The sequence below is a fragment of the Prionailurus bengalensis genome, chromosome B4, assembly GCF_016509475.1.
Source record: "Prionailurus bengalensis isolate Pbe53 chromosome B4, Fcat_Pben_1.1_paternal_pri, whole genome shotgun sequence".
In the NCBI taxonomy this organism is placed as follows: Eukaryota; Metazoa; Chordata; class Mammalia; order Carnivora; family Felidae; genus Prionailurus; species Prionailurus bengalensis.
This window is the reverse complement of record NC_057358.1, coordinates 18,908,442-18,927,334: the sequence shown is the minus strand read 5'-3', so window position 1 is coordinate 18,927,334 and position 18,893 is coordinate 18,908,442. Positions and strand designations below refer to the sequence as shown.

At 36.1% G+C, this 18,893-nt stretch overlaps 1 protein-coding gene across 2 annotated transcripts in view; it reads right to left on the bottom strand.

Annotated features, from left to right (window-relative positions):
* Positions 1–18,893, bottom strand: part of PLXDC2 (plexin domain containing 2) — a 455,689-nt gene that overhangs the window by 65,211 nt on the left and 371,585 nt on the right. For both annotated transcript variants that reach the window (XM_043564759.1, XM_043564758.1), the window contains exon 10: positions 7,199–7,259. In XM_043564759.1, coding sequence (XP_043420694.1) covers positions 7,199–7,259 — 61 coding nt within the window. The remainder of the gene's footprint in view (positions 1–7,198; positions 7,260–18,893) is intronic.

Here is an 18,893-nt window from a genome sequence, read left to right as displayed (position 1 = left end):
TCTCCTTTGACTATGCACAAAGTCCAGTCTCCTATTTTTGCATCACTTCAACCTCTCTTTTCAATTTCTTCATTTATCTTGCCCCGTTTTGTCTGTTTTCCCACAGCATCCTTTCAGAAAAACCCCAATACTAAATGGAGTAAAAAACCTGCCTTTTCCTTGCCTGCAACAAAGCCATGAGCAGCTGGAGAACGATCACACAGCCTCTGACTGGGAGCTCCATAAATTTACCTCCCACCACCTCAGTAGGCCTTCCGTGCTGCCTGGCAACTCTGTCCTACTTTGCTGGTCTCTTCTCCCATTGTCCTCTGTATCAATTTCAAACCCACTCCACTCTACCAAAAACTATAATGCCAGTCCCAATCTTACTCCATGGGCTCACCTTTTATTTCTTTGATAGGAATCATAAGCAAGAATTCTCTACATTTCTTTACAAATCAGCATTCTTGCTTGAATCTGTACTGACCTACCCCTCTTCCTTTCTGTTATAATGGAAGAGGCTCAGTATTTATAGCTATTCTCTCAACCTCTACTGTGGCCCAACTCAGCCCACTTTTCTCAGGCATTGTGAACTTGCTCATTTAATACGATCCTTTCTCTTCAATGTTTACAATCTTGAGTTTTCCACTGCCTTGTTCCCATTAGAGCTTAAGCACACTCAAGCATGTCCAATCTTACTTTAAAAACTCAGTCCTCCTTCTCTACAACACACCCTGACATTTCCCCACTTTCCCTTCCATTCAGTCATCTTTCCAGAGAGATTGGTCTGTCCTGGTCTTCGCAGACTCCCACTTTCCCCACTTGTAAAAATCTTGTTTTTACTCAATGCAACTTACTGGAAACTTCTCGTGCTGGTGGTCCTAATATCTTATGCATGAAATTGTCTATATTCTTGATATCTCATAGCAAGGGGCACACCTGTCCACTTCCCAGGGTTCTGTGACATTTATCCTCACCAGTCTTCTGATAGGTTTCTAACAACTCCTTTATTTCCTTTTACTTCTGTCTCCCTGTCGTGTGTTGGTAGTTCTTATGGATCTTTCTTGACTAATCTCTTTGCTATATGCATTCTCGCTAGCAATTTCCACCACACCCATGATTTCAATTCACATCTTTATATTAATTTACATAAATCCATACCAACATTACATATGTCTCTCTTGGATTTCTGACCCAAATATTCATCTATTGACTTAACATATGCATGTGGATATCACAGACATCTCCAACTCAATAAGACTGAAATGGGACTTCTTGCCACATATTATTCTCCTCCTGTGTTTCTATTGTAAAAGAATACTATTAGTAAACACCCTGATATTTAAGGTAACATCCTGGAATTGTTTTGCTCAGACCACTAAAGGCAGACTATGGACTCTAAATGGTCTTCCTTCTATAAAACAAGGAGATTCTGGATAAAATACGAATTTTAAAGCATTACTAGGATTTGCAGGACACAAAGAAAATCTCCAAGAATACCTTTCTATTGTCTCTCCCCCAAAACAAAATAAAGCAAAAGCTGTGTGCAATGGAGTAGGAGTAATATACATTAGACAAAGTAAAAGACTAGAATTTGCCTATAGGGCAAAACATGTCAAAGATAAAATATTTCTCCAAGGAGATCAAGTCTTGTGCCAGCAGTAGATGGGGGAGATAAATCTAAACCTCTCCTCACATATTAAATAGGGACATATGATATCCCCTAAAACTCTCAGGTTCTCATCATCAAACATTCTTTGGTAGAAAGTACCATCTATTTAGGTCCTAGGGATTCCCATGGAATAAAATCGAATAAAAATGCAATTCTAACTAAAGGACACAAACAGAAACACAAAAAGAAGAAGCACACTCTGACAAAGTTAGCAAAAACAATGAGCAATGTATTTAAACTATGAAAGTTTTTAGATATTGTGATCATCCAATAGAAGATAGACAAAAAAATCATATATGAAATATTTTAAGGAATGAAAGGTAAAGTTTAAAAATTAACTAGTAATATAGACAATAAAAATGTCTTGGCAGATTTAATAAAATGTAAAATTTAAATTTTAGAAACGAAAAATACATTTTTTGCAATAACTACTTCAATGGATATGTTAAATAGTGGATCAAAAAAGATGAAGACAGATTTAATAAACTGGCGAACTGATCTGAAGAAACTCCCCGGGATGCAACACAGAGAAATAAAAAGATAGATGATATAAAAGAAGAGGTTAAAAGATGTAAGGAAGTGATAAGAAGGTAACTCTATCTCCAAAGAGTTCAGAAGGTAAAAATAAAGAGGATGGAGAAAAGTCTGATTGAATAGTACTTAGTAAACTTGATGCCTGATCGGTTAGAAAACACACATTCTTCTAGAGAACACGCAGATAATTTGTACAAATTGTCCATGTACTATTCCATGAACAAGTTCCAACCAATTTTAAAGAATCAGTATCATACAGAATATGCTTTCTGACAATAATTGAATCAATAATTCGAGGTCAACAATAAAATAAATTTTAAAACTTTTCACAAATTGGAAATGTGCTATAATTCATAATTCAATGTAAATCCAATCAACATATTAACATGTTGGTTGATTACAGATCTGGACATACTGAGTCTAAATTTATTTGAAGAACAAAAGTCCCCTAATAGTCAAAATACTTGTGAAGAAGAAAAAGTAAGACTTGTCCTAGAGATAGCAAGATTTCTATAAGATGATGATAATTAATACACCGTGACATTAGTTAGGGTATTGACAAATTGAGGATTAGAAGAAGAGAGCCCAGAAACCAACTCCCTGGTTATGTAGAAACTAGGAAAGAGGTGGCTTGGCAAGAAATTGACAAAAGGAAGGACTATTCAACACACAGTGCTTGAAATTATCTATAAAGGGGAAAGCTCCTCACAAAATTGGATTCCCATTTTATACCATACATAGATACCGATTCCAAATAGAATAAAGACTTTGATGTAAAAAAGATAAAGCTTTAAGATATTTAAGAGAAAAATGCATGAAAAATGACTATGAAATTTGGTAGGAGAGGGCTTTTTAAACAAGATACATATACCCAGAAACTAACAATAAAATAAAAGACTGATTAATTTGACACCTTAGATTGAGAATAGATGTTAACTAAATAAAATAATGAAGAAAATGAAGAGAATCCAAAATCTGGGGACGACATATATACCTAGAGATACTAGCTAGAGCAGTAACACAGCAGAAATAAGTAAAAAGGTATAAAGAATAAGTAAAAAAGGAATAAAGTAAAAAGGTATAAAAAGTAATAAGCAAAATTCTTTTATTTATAGGTGGTAAGATTGTTTAAGTAGAGAGCCACCAAGAATCTTGATATGTATTTTTTAAATTAGTAAGATAATTTTATAAGGGGGTTATATATCAGATGTATTATGTCTGTTACATATAATCAATGGAGACCTATGGTCTAGAATAAAAAGAAAAAGATAATTACTCAATAGGAAAATGACAAAAAGACATGAACAGGAACTTCACAGAAGAGGAAAGACAGAAGAAGAAACACAGAAGCCAAAAAGAATATGAAAATAGATTCAACTTCGCTGATAATTGGTGAAAGACAAATGGAGTTCCCAATAAGATACCAAATTAGATAGCAAGTAGATCTGCAAAAATGAAGAAGTCCGACAAAATCAGGATCGTAGCGACCATGAAATAATGGGAACCTGTAAGAGTTCCAGCGTTGTGCTGGTCGTGTACATGGACACACTGGAAAAAAATTGGCATTATCTTTCAAATTTGAACATTTGTCTGACTCCCATTCAGTGATTCCACTTTTGGGAATATTAGAGAAACTTGTGTACATTTGACTTAGGAGACACGCACAAGGCGCTTTTGTCAGAGGAAAAATCTTGAAACAAATGTCCATAAGACTGAGTGAAGAAAACATGATTGTGAGAATATAAGCTTCAGGAAGGCAGAATTTGGTGTTTTGTTTTGTCAGACTATTTTCTTACCATTCCATTCCAGTACCTAAAAAAGTGCCCGTGACATCATGGGCACCCAATAAATATTTGGTAAGTGGATGAATGACATATTAATACCATGGAATATATAGCTATAAAAGTGAATAGATCACCATCATGGGCACCAGCAGGGATAAGTGTTATAAAACAAAATTCTGAGTGATAAGTTAAAGATTCCAAATAGCTTTATTTATTTTTAATAGGGAAGGGCACAGATGCAATGGAGCAGAACAGACAACCAGCTTCCTAGTCACGGATAATCTAGTTCATAAATTGGGTAGCATGATCCTGGGTATTCATTTTCTTACTGTTTTTCAAAGGTACATTAATGTTATAAAATGTTAAAAAGATATTCTAAAAGCAAAGGATAACAAGAATTTTAAAACACGTTCACGGTCCTCATTTCCATTCACCCAACCACCTTCGGATCCTTCCACCACCCCAGCTGTGGTCACCATGACCCTTCCCACTAATTTAGGCCAGATCATCAGCATGTTTGGCTGGGTTATAGCTACAGTCAATTTATCGGCCTCCTGCTTCAAGTTATCATTCGCCCCATAGCTAGGGTGATTCTTCCAAAAAGGCCTGATTAAAATCCTTTCCCTTGCCATTATTTTTTAATGGAGGTATAATATATACATATAGTATTATATTAGTTTCAGGTGTAGACCATAATGATTTAATATTTCTATATGTTGTGAAATGATCACCACAATAAGGCTAGTTAACATCTGTTGCCACATATAATTACAAACTTTTGTTGTTGTTGTGATGAGAATTTTTAAGATTTATTCTCTTGGCATTTTCAAATGCTCAATAGAGTATTATTAACTGAAGTCACCATACTGTACATGACTTCCTCAGGGTGTATTTATTTTATAACTGGAAGTTTGTACCTTTTGGGCCCCTTCTCCAATTTCATCCACTCAACCATCAATCTGTTTTCTATCCACGATGGTTTTTTTTTTTCCTTTGGTTTTTGTTTTGTTTTGATTCCACATATAAGTGAGATCATACAGTATTTGCCTTTTCTGACTTATTTCACTTAGCATAATGCCCTCAAGGTCCATCCATATTGTCACAGATGGCAAGATTTCCTTCTTTCTTTATGGCTAAATCATATTCCAGTGTGTGTGTGTGTGTGTGTGTGTGTGTGTGTGTGTGTGTGTGTATTCATACGTATATGCCACATTTTCTTTATCCATTCATCCACTGATGGACACTTAGGTTGTTTCCATATCTTGGCTATTGTAAATAATGCTGCAATGAGCATGGGGTGCTATTATCTTTTTGAGTTAGTGTTTCCGTTTTCTTTGGATAAATACCCAGAAGTGAAATTGCTGGATCACATGGTAGTTCTATTCTTAATTTTTTGAGGACCCTCCATACTTCCCTCGCCTTTAGCATAAAGCCTAAACTCCTTCAACTTGTCACACTTGGGGGTCTGTTGACCTCGCCAATCTCATCTCTCACCACTCCTCTTCTTAGCTCTATTAACCTTCAGGCATCATCTTGAATATCTCCTCCTCAAGCAAGCCTTCTCTTATGTCACTTAACAAGACCATGTCCTTACAGTTACTCTCTACCCAGGTCATTCTCTAAAAGCAGTCCTTGGTTCAGTGGTCTAACTACCTGTTGGACACACTTCTTCCATTTTTACATTATTGGTGCTTAGAACAGTACATAGTAAGTGCTCATATTAGGATTTGTACTTATGGAGTAAATTTATCTCATAGGATCAGAAAGATTTAACTCTAGTTTTAGGCACAGAAGATGGACTGCAGTTGGTAGCTTTGTTTACTCACCTGTAAAAGAAGGTTAGAATTGCTCACCATAATTAAATGTATGTAGTTAATGTAATGTAAATGACAATTTAATTACATAATTGAAAGGAAACACTGGATATTAAAAAATCTCTGAGATACTTGGGAATAGGGGGTCATTTTTAAAATTTTTGTAATTTCAGTGCTCAGCACATTCCACAAAACATACTTAGGATATATTCAGAGGTGTTTAAAATAAGATGGATTCTTCCTATTTCCTTGGTTCATGGTGGGCAAGAAAAGTAAGATGCCTGAATTACACTTTTGATCTTTGCACAACTACAGCTATTCAACTGCCATGTTTTCATGGAGGCAAATGTGATTACATGAAAGAAACATCAATTGGAAAATACAACCATGGCTCCAGGAATCTATTTTCATTTTGAATGATGTTGTTCCGTAAGTGAAGTGAAATAGATAGATTAGTGTATATCACTATAATTCCCCAAATGAATGTCAAAGAGTTGATGAAAGCTGCGTTGGCAATACGGCACCTAAAATTCAAGTATATTCTCAAAGATGTTTGTTTCAAGACATTTATAAGACATCATTATAAAACCTTAATTTTTAAAAAAGGCTTTAGTAACCATTGGTCCCCTAACAGTTTAAAGAGAGCACTTTGACATGATTTGCTTTCCTGAATGAGAAAACGTGTATAATTGCTAATAATCTTCATTCAAAATTCACACTCTAACACTTAACACAGGGAGAAAAAACAAGTACTTTTCTTTGTGAACCTGATAGGATATCTTTATAGGACCTGAAATGACAATGTAAATGCAATTCACTAGAAAATTATGAACAGGATAAAATTGTTTCTGCAATTGCATGCACTTGCTTGAATCGTTTCATTGCATCACTGTCTCTATCAGGCTTGCCTTGGAGTTACTGTTTCCATGTTATACCATTTCCAACTTACATTACATCAATTTGCTGCAATCAGTCTTTTCCTCCATACCATCGGTTTTGTTATTTGAGCAAAAAAGATGAACGATGGCTTCCGAGATCTTAGAAAAGCTGCAAGTGTTTAAGAGAACTGCCTTTTGCTTGTGAGATTCAAATTCTGGTTCTATTTCCTAGCCACACACCTAACTCTGTTCCCTCAGGGCTTCCCTCCCCACCCCCTTCCCTCACCCCTCCCTCTTCTCCCCTTGGTAATATGGGGGCAATAACAGCTCCCAGGAAGGGAGCTCCCTTGTCACAGGAAGGGTAGGAGAATCAATCGAGATAATACATGTAAAGAGATAAGCCCAATGTGTGGCATATATTAAGGACCCAACAATTGCTGGATATCTTTGCTAAATTAGATGCCATTTTCATTAAGATGTAGCAACCCTATAGGGCAGCTTGGTCTCAGGAATCCTGTGGTTATAAAGCACATGTACCTCTTCAGGGCATCCACTGTCCACCCAGTCCTGCCGATGGCGGTCAAATCCACTGGAACATCTTTGGAGAGGACGCAGTGTTCAGAAAAGAAAATATGGGGTGCGGAGTGCAGGGCAGAAATTAAAAGAAAAAGATTGGCAAGTTAGTTAATTCTCCAATTTTCAGTTTAGCATTAACATGAACTTTCTTCTATAGAACTGTTAACTGGAGTAGCAGTGAGGTATTTACAGGGTGGTGAGTAAGGACTCGTTCCTCAGGTAGTTGTGCAGTTAGGATCACTCATGGCAGCAAATTACTCCACTGACGCCCACTACTCTCTGCAGGACACCTGGGTCCCAAGCAAAGGTAAAACCAATTGCTATTCTATGAGGTTAGTTTTCTTTTCACTCATATTTTCTTTTTCTCATCATCAAAACCAATGGTTATACACAGGTTTTTTGCAGGCATCATTTTTTAGGATTTCAGGTCTTTTTATCTGTTTTCTCTAAAAAAAAATTTTTTTTTTAAATTTAAAACCCACAGTCATGCAAACTCTCTACTGTGCAGTAAAGGATTAACTCAGCAGGTTTGGGGTGTTGAAACCCTCACATTCCAAAGAAAGAACTGGCCCTTGTCTGGCTCCTGGGAGAAAACCTCTAAGCCCTTGGAATATCCCACCTGATAAGAGTGTCTTTGTATATCGTGGGTCTTGGATTATGCAAGATAATTTATTCTAACAATATGATTTGTGTCTGTTTTGATTCACCTGAAGACTGGGGCCATGCTGTATCAACATGACCTCGTGGAGGGGCTAGAGACTAGAGATGAGAAGAGTCACAAAGAAATTCATACCTGCATGACCGACCTCTGTAAAAACCCTCCACACCAAAGCATGGGTAGGCTTTCTTGGTTGGCAACACTTGGGTGTGTGTTTTCACAAACTGCTGCTGGGGGAATTAAGTGCTTTCTGTGCAACTCCACTGGGAGAAGGCAACCAGAAGCTTGTCCCTGGTCTCTTGTGGACTCTACCCTATGTGTCTTTCACCTGTATTGATTTTAATCTGTATCCTTTTGTTATAACAAATGGGAACCTTGAATATAACAGCTCTTCAGAGTTTTGTGAGTCCTTCCATTGAATCAGTGGACCTGAATATGTTCTTGGCAACTCCTAAAAACACTCCAATTAGGTCTTCTCTAAAAGGTCGATTTCAGCAAGCACCGGGTTAATAAGATTTTGTTCACTCCTATTGTCTTCCTCGACTGGAATGATTTTCTGCACTCTTTGTCCATTTGTTTTTTTTAAGACCCAGAAATTACTATCTGGTGCCCATTCTGATAAAGCTTCAAAATTGCTGTGATCACATTTTACTTTTATTATTTAACTTTTCCCCTTTATATAAAATTTCATGTGCTTATGTATTATTTACCAAACTTGATTGTGAACATTTGAAAGCTAGGATTGGTATCATATAAAATCATACCTAGTATATCTAAAACATAATTTCTTTTCATATTAGAAATTCAAAGTATTTTTGCTAGTCTGTTAAAATTAAGGATTTGCATAACCCCTGAATTTCACTATCTATGTATATATTTATATATAATATATATGAATCCCTATTGGTAAATATTAACATACACACTTATACATTTTTCAAAATAAATGGACAGCATTCAACTTTTGTCATATTTTCTTATAGTACTATTCTGCAACTTTTTTTTCACTTGCTTTGCGATGAGTTCACATGATGACTTTTTCTAAGAATCCTTGCCAGAGATTATGTACCATGGCATGGATGAGCATAATTTAATTCAAGTGGAATGTGAAAACATCTCTGTCAACAAAGAAGACCATATCTATCATTTTGCCCAGACACGATCCATTAGAGCTCAGCTATTTTATGCCTACCATCTGTGTTGAATAAGCTTAAGTGTGGAATAAACATCAGTGTGTGATCTGCCATCCCAAGTTTGAGAATCCCTTGTTGGTCAAGGCCATCTCCGGTTACCCAAAGAGATTTGACATTTGGAGTCTGTTTAATTCCAGACGAATTAGATGACTGTCCTTCTTCTCCTTTTTTCTTTCACGTTTGTTTAAATATTGAAACGCATATTGACATTCTCTTTTGGAATGGGGATTATTGATTTTCTAAAAAAACATATTTTGGGAGTCACCTGATCACAAGCCATTTTGAGAGCTATAAGTAAGCAAATGGAATAGATAATTTTTAAAATGTATTCACTTACCTATTCTAGATGTATTCAAAGCCAGTGGGAATTAATAACTTTTACCTTATATATTAACTAGGCACTACCAGATCTTAAGTTACAGGTCAACTGAAATTTCATTTTAAGTAAGTAGTCCTTTAAATTGTTAAATTAATCCCAGGAAAAGTACAGGAACACTGCATTTTGCTTGATTTAATAAATCAAGTAATAGTAATTACTATTAGAAAATAGTAATTACTATTACAAAATAGTAATCTATATTGCATCCACAAGCAATTATATAAGCAAAAGGGTATATTATATGTGTATGTGGGCATGTGTGTGTTTGTTACAAATCACTAAGAAAACCACCCTTACATTATCTTTGAATTCTTAAAAAAAAGCCCAAAACCTAAATATCCCTTTTAAGAACACCTTCCTCTCTCCACTGAGCCGCTGCGTTGTTTTTTCTAAAATCCAATGATATTAACCATATCATGCTCCAGCGTATTGATTTCCTGACATTCTTAACAGTGTTCGCAAAGAGGCTCTCTCCTACCCTGGAATCACCTGGAATTCCTGTTGAAAGCAAATTCCTCAATGTAGCAGAATAAGATTCTCTGGCAGTTTGGGTCCAGCAATTTTCATTGCAAATGAGCACCCCAGGTGATGCTTACTACACTGAAATTTCACAACCGTGGACTTCCTGTATGAAATGTTGATATGGCAGGCCCCTTCTTACCCTCCCGCCCATCCTCTACAACCTGTTCTCATGCCCCTTGGTGCCCCTGCCTGAATGTGCTGTGTTCTTTCATCGCTCTGCCTTTGAACATGTTATTACTTATGTCTGGAATACCTTCTTTGTCTCTAATTAGTAAATCCAATTCAACTTAAGCTTATCTCTTCTAAGAAGCATCTCCTTTTTTCCCACTCAGAAGAGTTAGCAACGCTTTCTCAGGGCCCTCCCCAAAAATCGAGAGCTAGTGTCTATTCTTACACTCCAGTTGGCTGCTTTTAGTTTATTTAAAAAAATTTTTTTTCAACGTTTATTTATTTTTGGGACAGAGAGAGACAGAGCATGAACGGGGGAGGGGCAGAGAGAGAGGGAGACACAGAATCGGAAACAGGCTCCAGGCTCTGAGCCATCAGCCCAGAGCCCGACGCGGGGCTCGAACTCACGGAACGCGAGATCGTGACCTGAGCTGAAGTCGGACGCTTAACCGACTGAGCCACCCAGGCGCCCCTGTTTATTTTAGACTTCAGGGGTACATGGGTCAAAGAGGGGTTGGAGTCAAACTGCTTGAGTTAGAGTGGTGGCTTGGGCACAAAACAGGAATGAGACCTTAGGCAAGTTATTTTTCCTATCTAAGCCTGTTTCCTCATCTGTAAAATGAGGCAAGGAAGGTTACGTACGGGCTAAAAGTAGTGTTTGGTACACAGTCAACATTTAGCAAACATCAGCTGTTTTTAATCCCCCTATATGTTTTTGAAGTAAACATGCAGCAAGGTCGACAACTGTTGAAAATGAATAAGTGAGATTCTCATTTTAGAGTCAGCATTTTGGAAAATGTTTAGGAGTTAATTCTGTGTCCCACATCAATGTGAAATGTGTTGTATACTTAAAGTCCTTCATCATCACCTTTGGGAATTAGTATTACAGAATCTTATGAGAGAACATCTAAGTTGCTCTCAAACATGGGTCAAATCTTTATCCAATATTTATAAATAGAGATGACGTGGTTTTGCAAATATTCCTCAAAAATTGATTTCAATAAAGTCAGAGCTCCTAACTATGATGGGTTTCCAATGTTTTTATTTTCAAGTTATTCCTCTCTTCTCAGCGTTACTTAATTCTAAAACAAATTGATAGAGACCTGCACTTCAAATTGATTGTACTATTCTTCACACAGTTTCAATGGGGTGCTGATATCAAAGGACCCAGGCACCGTGTTAAGTGAACCCCATTAAATAAGGCAGCCTAGAAAACACACAATACTCTCCTGGCTTGGTAACCAATCAAGAGATTAAAGTGTAAATCTCATCTTTAATTCATCTCAGTTCTATAGAAAGGGTTTCAGAAATATGACTCATTTTGCAAGGCTAATACATTCAGGCGAAGGAAATAGAGTAAGTGTGAGAATGTATACAGAAAGGCTAAGAATGAAGCACATTTCTTGCTGCACAGTTAAACATGTGCCTTTTCACCACTGAGATGAAACATCTGCAAAAGAGAATTTAGGAAAGAAACTTCACAGAATCTTAAGACTTGGTTAGGAGTCACTTTCTAGATCAGGAGTCAGCGAATGTTCTCTTGAAAAAGCACCAGAGAGTAAATATGTTAGGCTTTGCAGGCTATATACAGTTTCTGTTTTACCAGCTTACCTCTGCCTTGTAGCTCAAAAGCATCCACAAATTCCTAAAGAATGGGTGTGGCTGTGTTCCAATAAAACTTTATTTATAAAAACAGGAAGTGGGTCAAATTTGGCCCACTCTCTGTAGTTTGCTGGCCTCTGTTCTAGATTATTATATAAGAATAAGGATCTGTAAAATAAAGATCTGAAAACTAGAGCAAATGCCTCATCAAGGTGTCTCATGATTTAAAGGGTCCTTGCAGCTTTATGTGTATTTAACAGAGTGTGCTATCTTAATGGAATATTCAATTGTACATTTAATAAATTTTCTTGCCACAGTCTTCAAAAGTGTAAAAAATGATCCTCCAGCCTCAAAACATGGAAAGTTGCTTTAAAAAAGCAGAAACATTTCAGCTTATAATTTCAGCTTATAATTATATGGTTATAACTAATAAGACACTTTATCATTAGATAAAATAGGTGATAGGTAGTATGGAGCTGTAAGAGATGGGGAAATTATTTTATTTTGAAATACTAAAAACTTTAATTGGAAAACTAGGTCATAAAATTGAAAATGTTGATCATAATAATTATTCTCAATTAAAAAATAGTAAAAAAAACATATTTTATATCCCATATGGGTCATTCTTGTCGTTCCCAATTGCCTCAAGCATGAGAGGGATGATTTCACTTCTAAAACCACTTCTCCTAAAACTGAGAAACCTGATCTTAAAATTTTCCAGAATTCTCATGCCTGAACCACTCATTGCATAGAGCTCTGGGAATGACAGATGAATCTAACTACACAGTAATCTATTACAGAGACAGTATTGTAAGGCAAATTATGAAATTTTACATCATTCTAATATGCAAGGATATGGAGTTTGTTGTCCTTTAATAAAAGCTCTTGATATTAGGGGCAGCTCAGAACCATAATCCAATGCCAATAAGAACGGCGATCCGCAAAATGCAGACATTTTGTTTTGTAGAGGAGTTTCAGATGGAAAACTGGGTTCAAGTCCTGTCTGATATCTAATATCCATAATTTTGTCTTTCATACATGTGGCAGAGTAGGTGTTATCCAATGCTAAATTATCATTAATTTTATTTCCCACCCAGTCTTTATTGAATATATATTTACTTACACCTATGTATTAATCAAATTGGAATCATAACATGTGATAACTTGCTTTTCCACAGTAATAACAGAGTCTGGGCATTTTTCCATGTCTGTAAATATCCCTTGAGAGTTTATTTTTAATGACAGCATATACTCCATCATATGGCTTTATGAAAAATTTATTCAACCTACATATGAGAATACCCATGTCATTTTAAACCTTATAACAATATTCATCATCATCCTTTCTGCAATTTGATAAATTAAAAATGATATATCTTACTTTAGTGAGCATTTCTTCCATTACAGGTGAGGATAAACTTTTAAAACATGTTTACTGGCTATATGTATTTCTAAATTTTTGAACAGTATATTCATTTATTTTCCCTATTTTATAATATTTATTATTGTATTAATACTCATCCTTCTATGTCAGTCTGTTTTTTTACTTAGGAAAGAAATGTTGGATTTTATCAAATATTTTTCCCATCATTTTCCAAGATAAGCAAATGATTTTTGCTACTAGCGCTATTAATAGCATTAATATATATCTTTGAACTATGGAATAAGTTTATTATTTGGCTATGTTTTCATTATTTTAATTCTGTGGGTTTTGATTCTTGGGTTCTAAAATTCTGTACTCCTAAATAGTACAGAATATCTATGAATAATCTATAGCTAACATCACACATAATGATGAAAGCCTGAATGCTTTCTTCTCAAGATCAGAAACAACACAAAATGGTTACTCTCACCACTTCTAATCAACAATGCACTGTGCAGTTGAAGAGGCAAGGAGAAGTTAGTACGCTAGAAAGTGAAGCTTTGGGAGACTGTCAAATCGTAAATTGCTTCCTGCTTTGTGTGTTTCCCATAGAACTGCAAAGTAAAATGAGAAGTCAACTTGTAGCTTGATTAAGAGGCAAAAAAAAAAGGCAGCCACCGGATTACAGAAGAATTAGTAAATGGCCGAGACTCATAACAACCCTCATTAGAGATACAAAGCAATATACGTCATAATTTTGGAAAGTTTAAAAGTAATGCTTTTACTGAAGAATGACAAAATCCGCTAAAACCCAAAGGGTATCTTAGGGTTAAATGTGTAGAGTTAAATGGGTCAACTTTCTGAGCGGGGTGGAAATTGCAGGCTACTGGAGGTATTCCTCTTTTTAAAACCCTGGGATTAGTACATATTACTAAATGAAAGCAGACATCGATAGTCCTAGAGCATCTGTCCACATGGTCAGTTTCAGAAGCCTCTAGGATTTGAAGAGGAGAGTAGCCAGTGGGGTTTCCTTGGTGTTTTCCCTTCTATGAGATCTAACCCATGCTGCCTCCTGAGGGAAGTGCCTGGTTCCTTTTCCGAAGCGCAATCAAGGTTAGAGCACCTTGCCTGATGACACATTTGTTATCAAGTAAAAGTTACACAGTTAAAGATGAAGTCTTCAGTTTACCAGGGGTTATTGACATTTAAGATCAAACTTGTTATCCCAGCACCATGAAGGCAATATTTCTTCATTGACTGATCTTAAATACGGCTTTGGCAATTAATCTGAGTCTGGCCCAAAACACGTTTTAACAGTTTGGCTCCTTATTTATGAAAGATTTTCAACTCCTTTGGAAATACCATCACTCTTTAAAGAAGATAAATGATAATCTGAGGCTGAGAAATGGTAATTGAAGGAAGGCTATTAAGACAAATAGTTTCAATTTGTTTCCTCAAATGACATATGCACGAATAAGATGTCATGTGATTTTTATTTTAGAAAAGAAAGATTGTATTTCTTGGTAATTATTTCCAACCGTGAAATCAATGATTTTACAGCTTTTAGAATGTACGTATTCCATTTAAAAAAACAATGGTATATTCCACCCAACTAAATGTGCGACTTTGGGATCTTGTATCTGGACATCATACTAGCACATTCCCAAAAAAACTGGGAGCACAGCACATTGTATCACATTAGAAACGAGAACTTCCTTTGCCTTACTAAACTCTCTTTCCGAATCCTGGAGCTAAGAGCAATGGAGTCTCTCGACTTGAATATTAATAATTAATAACTTGATTAATCATTTTCAACGTGCTGAAACACTGCCAGAAAAAAAACCCAGCAACATTGTTTCATTTAAAATGGCTATAATGGGGAAAAACAGGGGAGGAAAGTTGAGGTTACCGACAGTGTCGGAGCAAGTTAATAGTTGACATGTTTTCACACACTGTCAGGTACTCACCCTAACCTGGCAATACTCCTCACAATGACTTGCATTTGAATACTGCAAAAAGTTATGGTTATATTATTTAGTGGAAAGAGCACGAGTTTTAGAACCGCATACACAAAACTGGCTTCAGGGCTTGACTCTGACCTTGACTGTGAGCCATGGCAAGTAATTCCCAGAGATTTGGTTTCTGTAAAATCAACCTTCCTTGTGTTTCAGCGAGAATTAAATGGGATAATATGGATGAAGCACTCTTCTGGTGTTTGACATAGCAGGTGCCTAAAAAACGTAAGCTATTTTATGCTTTTTTTACCCTCCATGGAACCTAGCCCTGGTCAAAAGTGTTTATTGGGAAAGAAAAAAAGACACTGTAATCTAATATATAACTGAAAATCTATAGGATATTCTCCAAGTCCTGACCCAGCTTCTTTAGCCACTTCTTTTTTAGCTTCTTAAAAAAAAAAAGCCACTTCTTTTTTAGCTTCAGGATGCATGAATTTTTTCAGAATTTAAAACTCCTTGCCAAACATTCAACTTTGCTATCTTGGTACAACAGAAGTGAGAGCTGAATCTTGAGGGAAAGAAAAAAAGCTTGCTCCTCCTGGCTGTGAGCCACTGAAGCCAATAGTCACAAATAAAACTCCTGGATGTTTCAAGGATTCCAATTTTTGACGCCCTTTTAAAAATCTTCTTGACTTCATACCAAATGTTATACTTAAATGGCACTTTCACATGCATAAAAGTGGACAGAAAGCAGTGACTTTTACTTTGTTGTTGGCTCGGGAAAAGGAACATAAAGTCTTGGGGGCTTAGGCGTGCTGTGCCTCTGTAAAATGCTATCCTTTCGCCAACAAATTTTTATTCCATGGTGCTCAGATTAATGGCCTCCTGGTCTTTCAGAGTTGTCTGTCTTCCTTAGGAACATCAACGATGCATGAATCAAGTCACCCATGTTCTGGCAAGATAGCAAAATTAGACTCTGGCAAGGAACTAGAAATCCCATTGATGAGCCAATTGACTCATTAAAAAAAAAAAGAATGAAAGAAAAAAAAGGTCTTTATCCTAATTTAACTTTTGATATATAAATAGCTTCAGAATTTTACTTAGGATGCTAAAATTTGCAGAGAGGTGGGATAAAGGTGGTATTTCTACTTTCTCAGAACCATAGCATGAACTTTACCCCCGTTCTGAACCATAAACACTTAGGAAAGGACTATAACAGATACAAGAGACCATTCTGTTTGTCACCATTTCTTCAGAAAGAGTAACCAATAAACTGATCCAAATACATGCCCTTCTCTCTCTCTCATATTCTCTCTCTCTCTTTCATTGCATAAGAGATAAAGTGTTTCTAATCACAGTGGATTTGGGTCCTTGCAAACGACCTGTAGAAAGGACGGTTGCATTAGGAAGGTTAGCATTTCTAAGTAGGAAAACCTGCATTAATCACAGATTTTCAAGTTCTGCTCAGAGTCCAGGGTTCAGTGTTGCAGAGGGCTGCACTGTCTGATGTCACGGGTGAGAAGGAGTTGGGAAGGCACGGCTGTGAAACCCCTACCAGATATAATTTAATCTGTTTTGTATTGGGAGTTTCATTTTTCAAAAATGTTTCTCCTGCTTGAGGAGAAAAAGGTTGAAAATAATTTTATTTAATCATTTGTATACCTCACCCCATTAATTAATCTAGGCTTGTTATCACTGAATTTTACAATGTAATTAAATCTTTCAGACAAGTACTGTGAGCTCATGTAAAATATGATAACATAACATTGACAGGAACTCCAGAGAAGCAATTTTTTTTCTTTTTCTCTCTGTATGCCTCTAAAAGATGTAATTTAAGGCATCATAATATCAGATGATAGTGCCTGAGTGAGTCTTATAATGACCAGCAGAACACTGTTTCTTAAAAGGTATTTGTTTAATGATTTTTGGATAATGCACTTTCACTCTTCAAAAAACATTATATTTGTGAGATAACTTTTCCAGGATCTGAGCTAAATTAGAATAGCTTTTATGCACCTGTAGTGGTCCAAATTCATTACTTTATATTAATCAGTCAACCTTGAAAAGTGTCATTGTTCCACTTCATCTATTTATTTTGGTTAAAGAACATTATATTTCTCCATTCGTATATTCAGCTCATGGTAAATTCGGTATCATCCTCTAAAGTCTTAAGTGTGATTATTCCAAGTAAAAGTAAATTGATTTTGGTGGAAACACTTGAATACTTCTAGGCTTTGCCACAATATTATACAAGATGGGTTTTCTTATTATTTCAAAAGTACATGTGAAAAAAAGTACATGTGAGAGAATTTTGAAAGATGTATGTATATATATGTTATATAAAATACTATGTATATGTTAAGCAGAGGCTTTTAGCATATAGAACTTTGTTTTCTTTTAAAATTTTTTATTCTCTCCTCATTATAAATCTGTGAGCTCACCTGGAAAGGTCTGTTTCTAAGATTGCACTTGGTCCTTCTAGATTACCAACAATGTATTAGTAAATTCATTCCACTTTAGGGAATGATTCCAGTCATAAAACAGTGTGCTGCTTCCTTATTTCCTTGCTTTATTCTACATCAGATTTGCCAGGCATATAAAATATCAAATTACTAAATGCTAATTCTATTAGAGTTTTATGCAGCTCATGTGTACAAATGTTCTATGTCTTATTAAAGGCAGCAAAAAAAGAAGGATTTTAAGAATTTGGGTGTGAAGCAATTTTCTGCTTCATAAAATACAGTTAGTGTCACCTTATGTTAACAGAAATATTCTTGGATACGTAGTTTTTTCTCCTTCAGATTTGCTTTTAATGAAACTGACAGTATTTCAGAGCACACCCCTTTAAGCCTGATAAAAAAATATTTATGGCAAAAGCTATACAAACATACACAGAATGGATATCTAGACCTGAATCTTCATCTTCTTCTTCCAGATCACAAGACCCATCAATTCAATGTCTTAAAAAAATTTTTTTTATTGTTTATTTATTTTTGAGACAGAGGGAGACACAGCACAAGTGGGGGAGGGGCAGAGAGAGAGGGAGACAGAATCCAAAACAGGCTCCAGGCTCTGAGCTGTCAGCACAGAGCCTGATGTGGGGCTCGAACCCACGAACTGTGAGACCATGACCTGAGCTGAAGTCGGACGCTTAACCAACTGAGCCACCCAGGCGCCCCAATTCAATGTCTTAAAAATCTTTTTTAGTATTCATTTAAAAATACTAGGATGTTAGTTTGATCTGGTCCTTTATTTCCTGCCCGTGTTTCCTTAGGTGATAATCATTAGAATTATCTCATTTATCTCAGTGTCACTGTTACTTCAGTTATATGACCAGATAGTCAATATTTTCTTCCAAAGCAATGTATTAGGAATACATATTTTACTTTTTTTTTCATTAAACGTATTTGTAGTATGTCCTCCATTTATCTGGCAAACTTCTCCTGTTAAAGGCCAGATAATAAATACCTCAGGCTTGCAGGCCATTTGGTCTCTGTCACAGGAATTCCTTTATGGAGAATAATTAATTATTTATGGAGAATAATTGAACTAATGTAGGAATTCCATCTCTGCCTCATGTCCTGATTATACAAATGCAGCCACAAGGACTCCTAGAGCTTGGTGTTAGGTAGGCTGACCATACAATGTATGGGACAACAGCTACGCTTTTGAGAGAGGGAGGGAGAAAGAAATGATGCATGGGGTCAACAGGCCTAGGCCCATCTGTCCTGAGAAAAGTGGGTATGTGGTTATTTGGAAATGTACCTGATGGTCACACTTCACGGACCTCTCTTATTTACAAATTTTGTGTTCGAC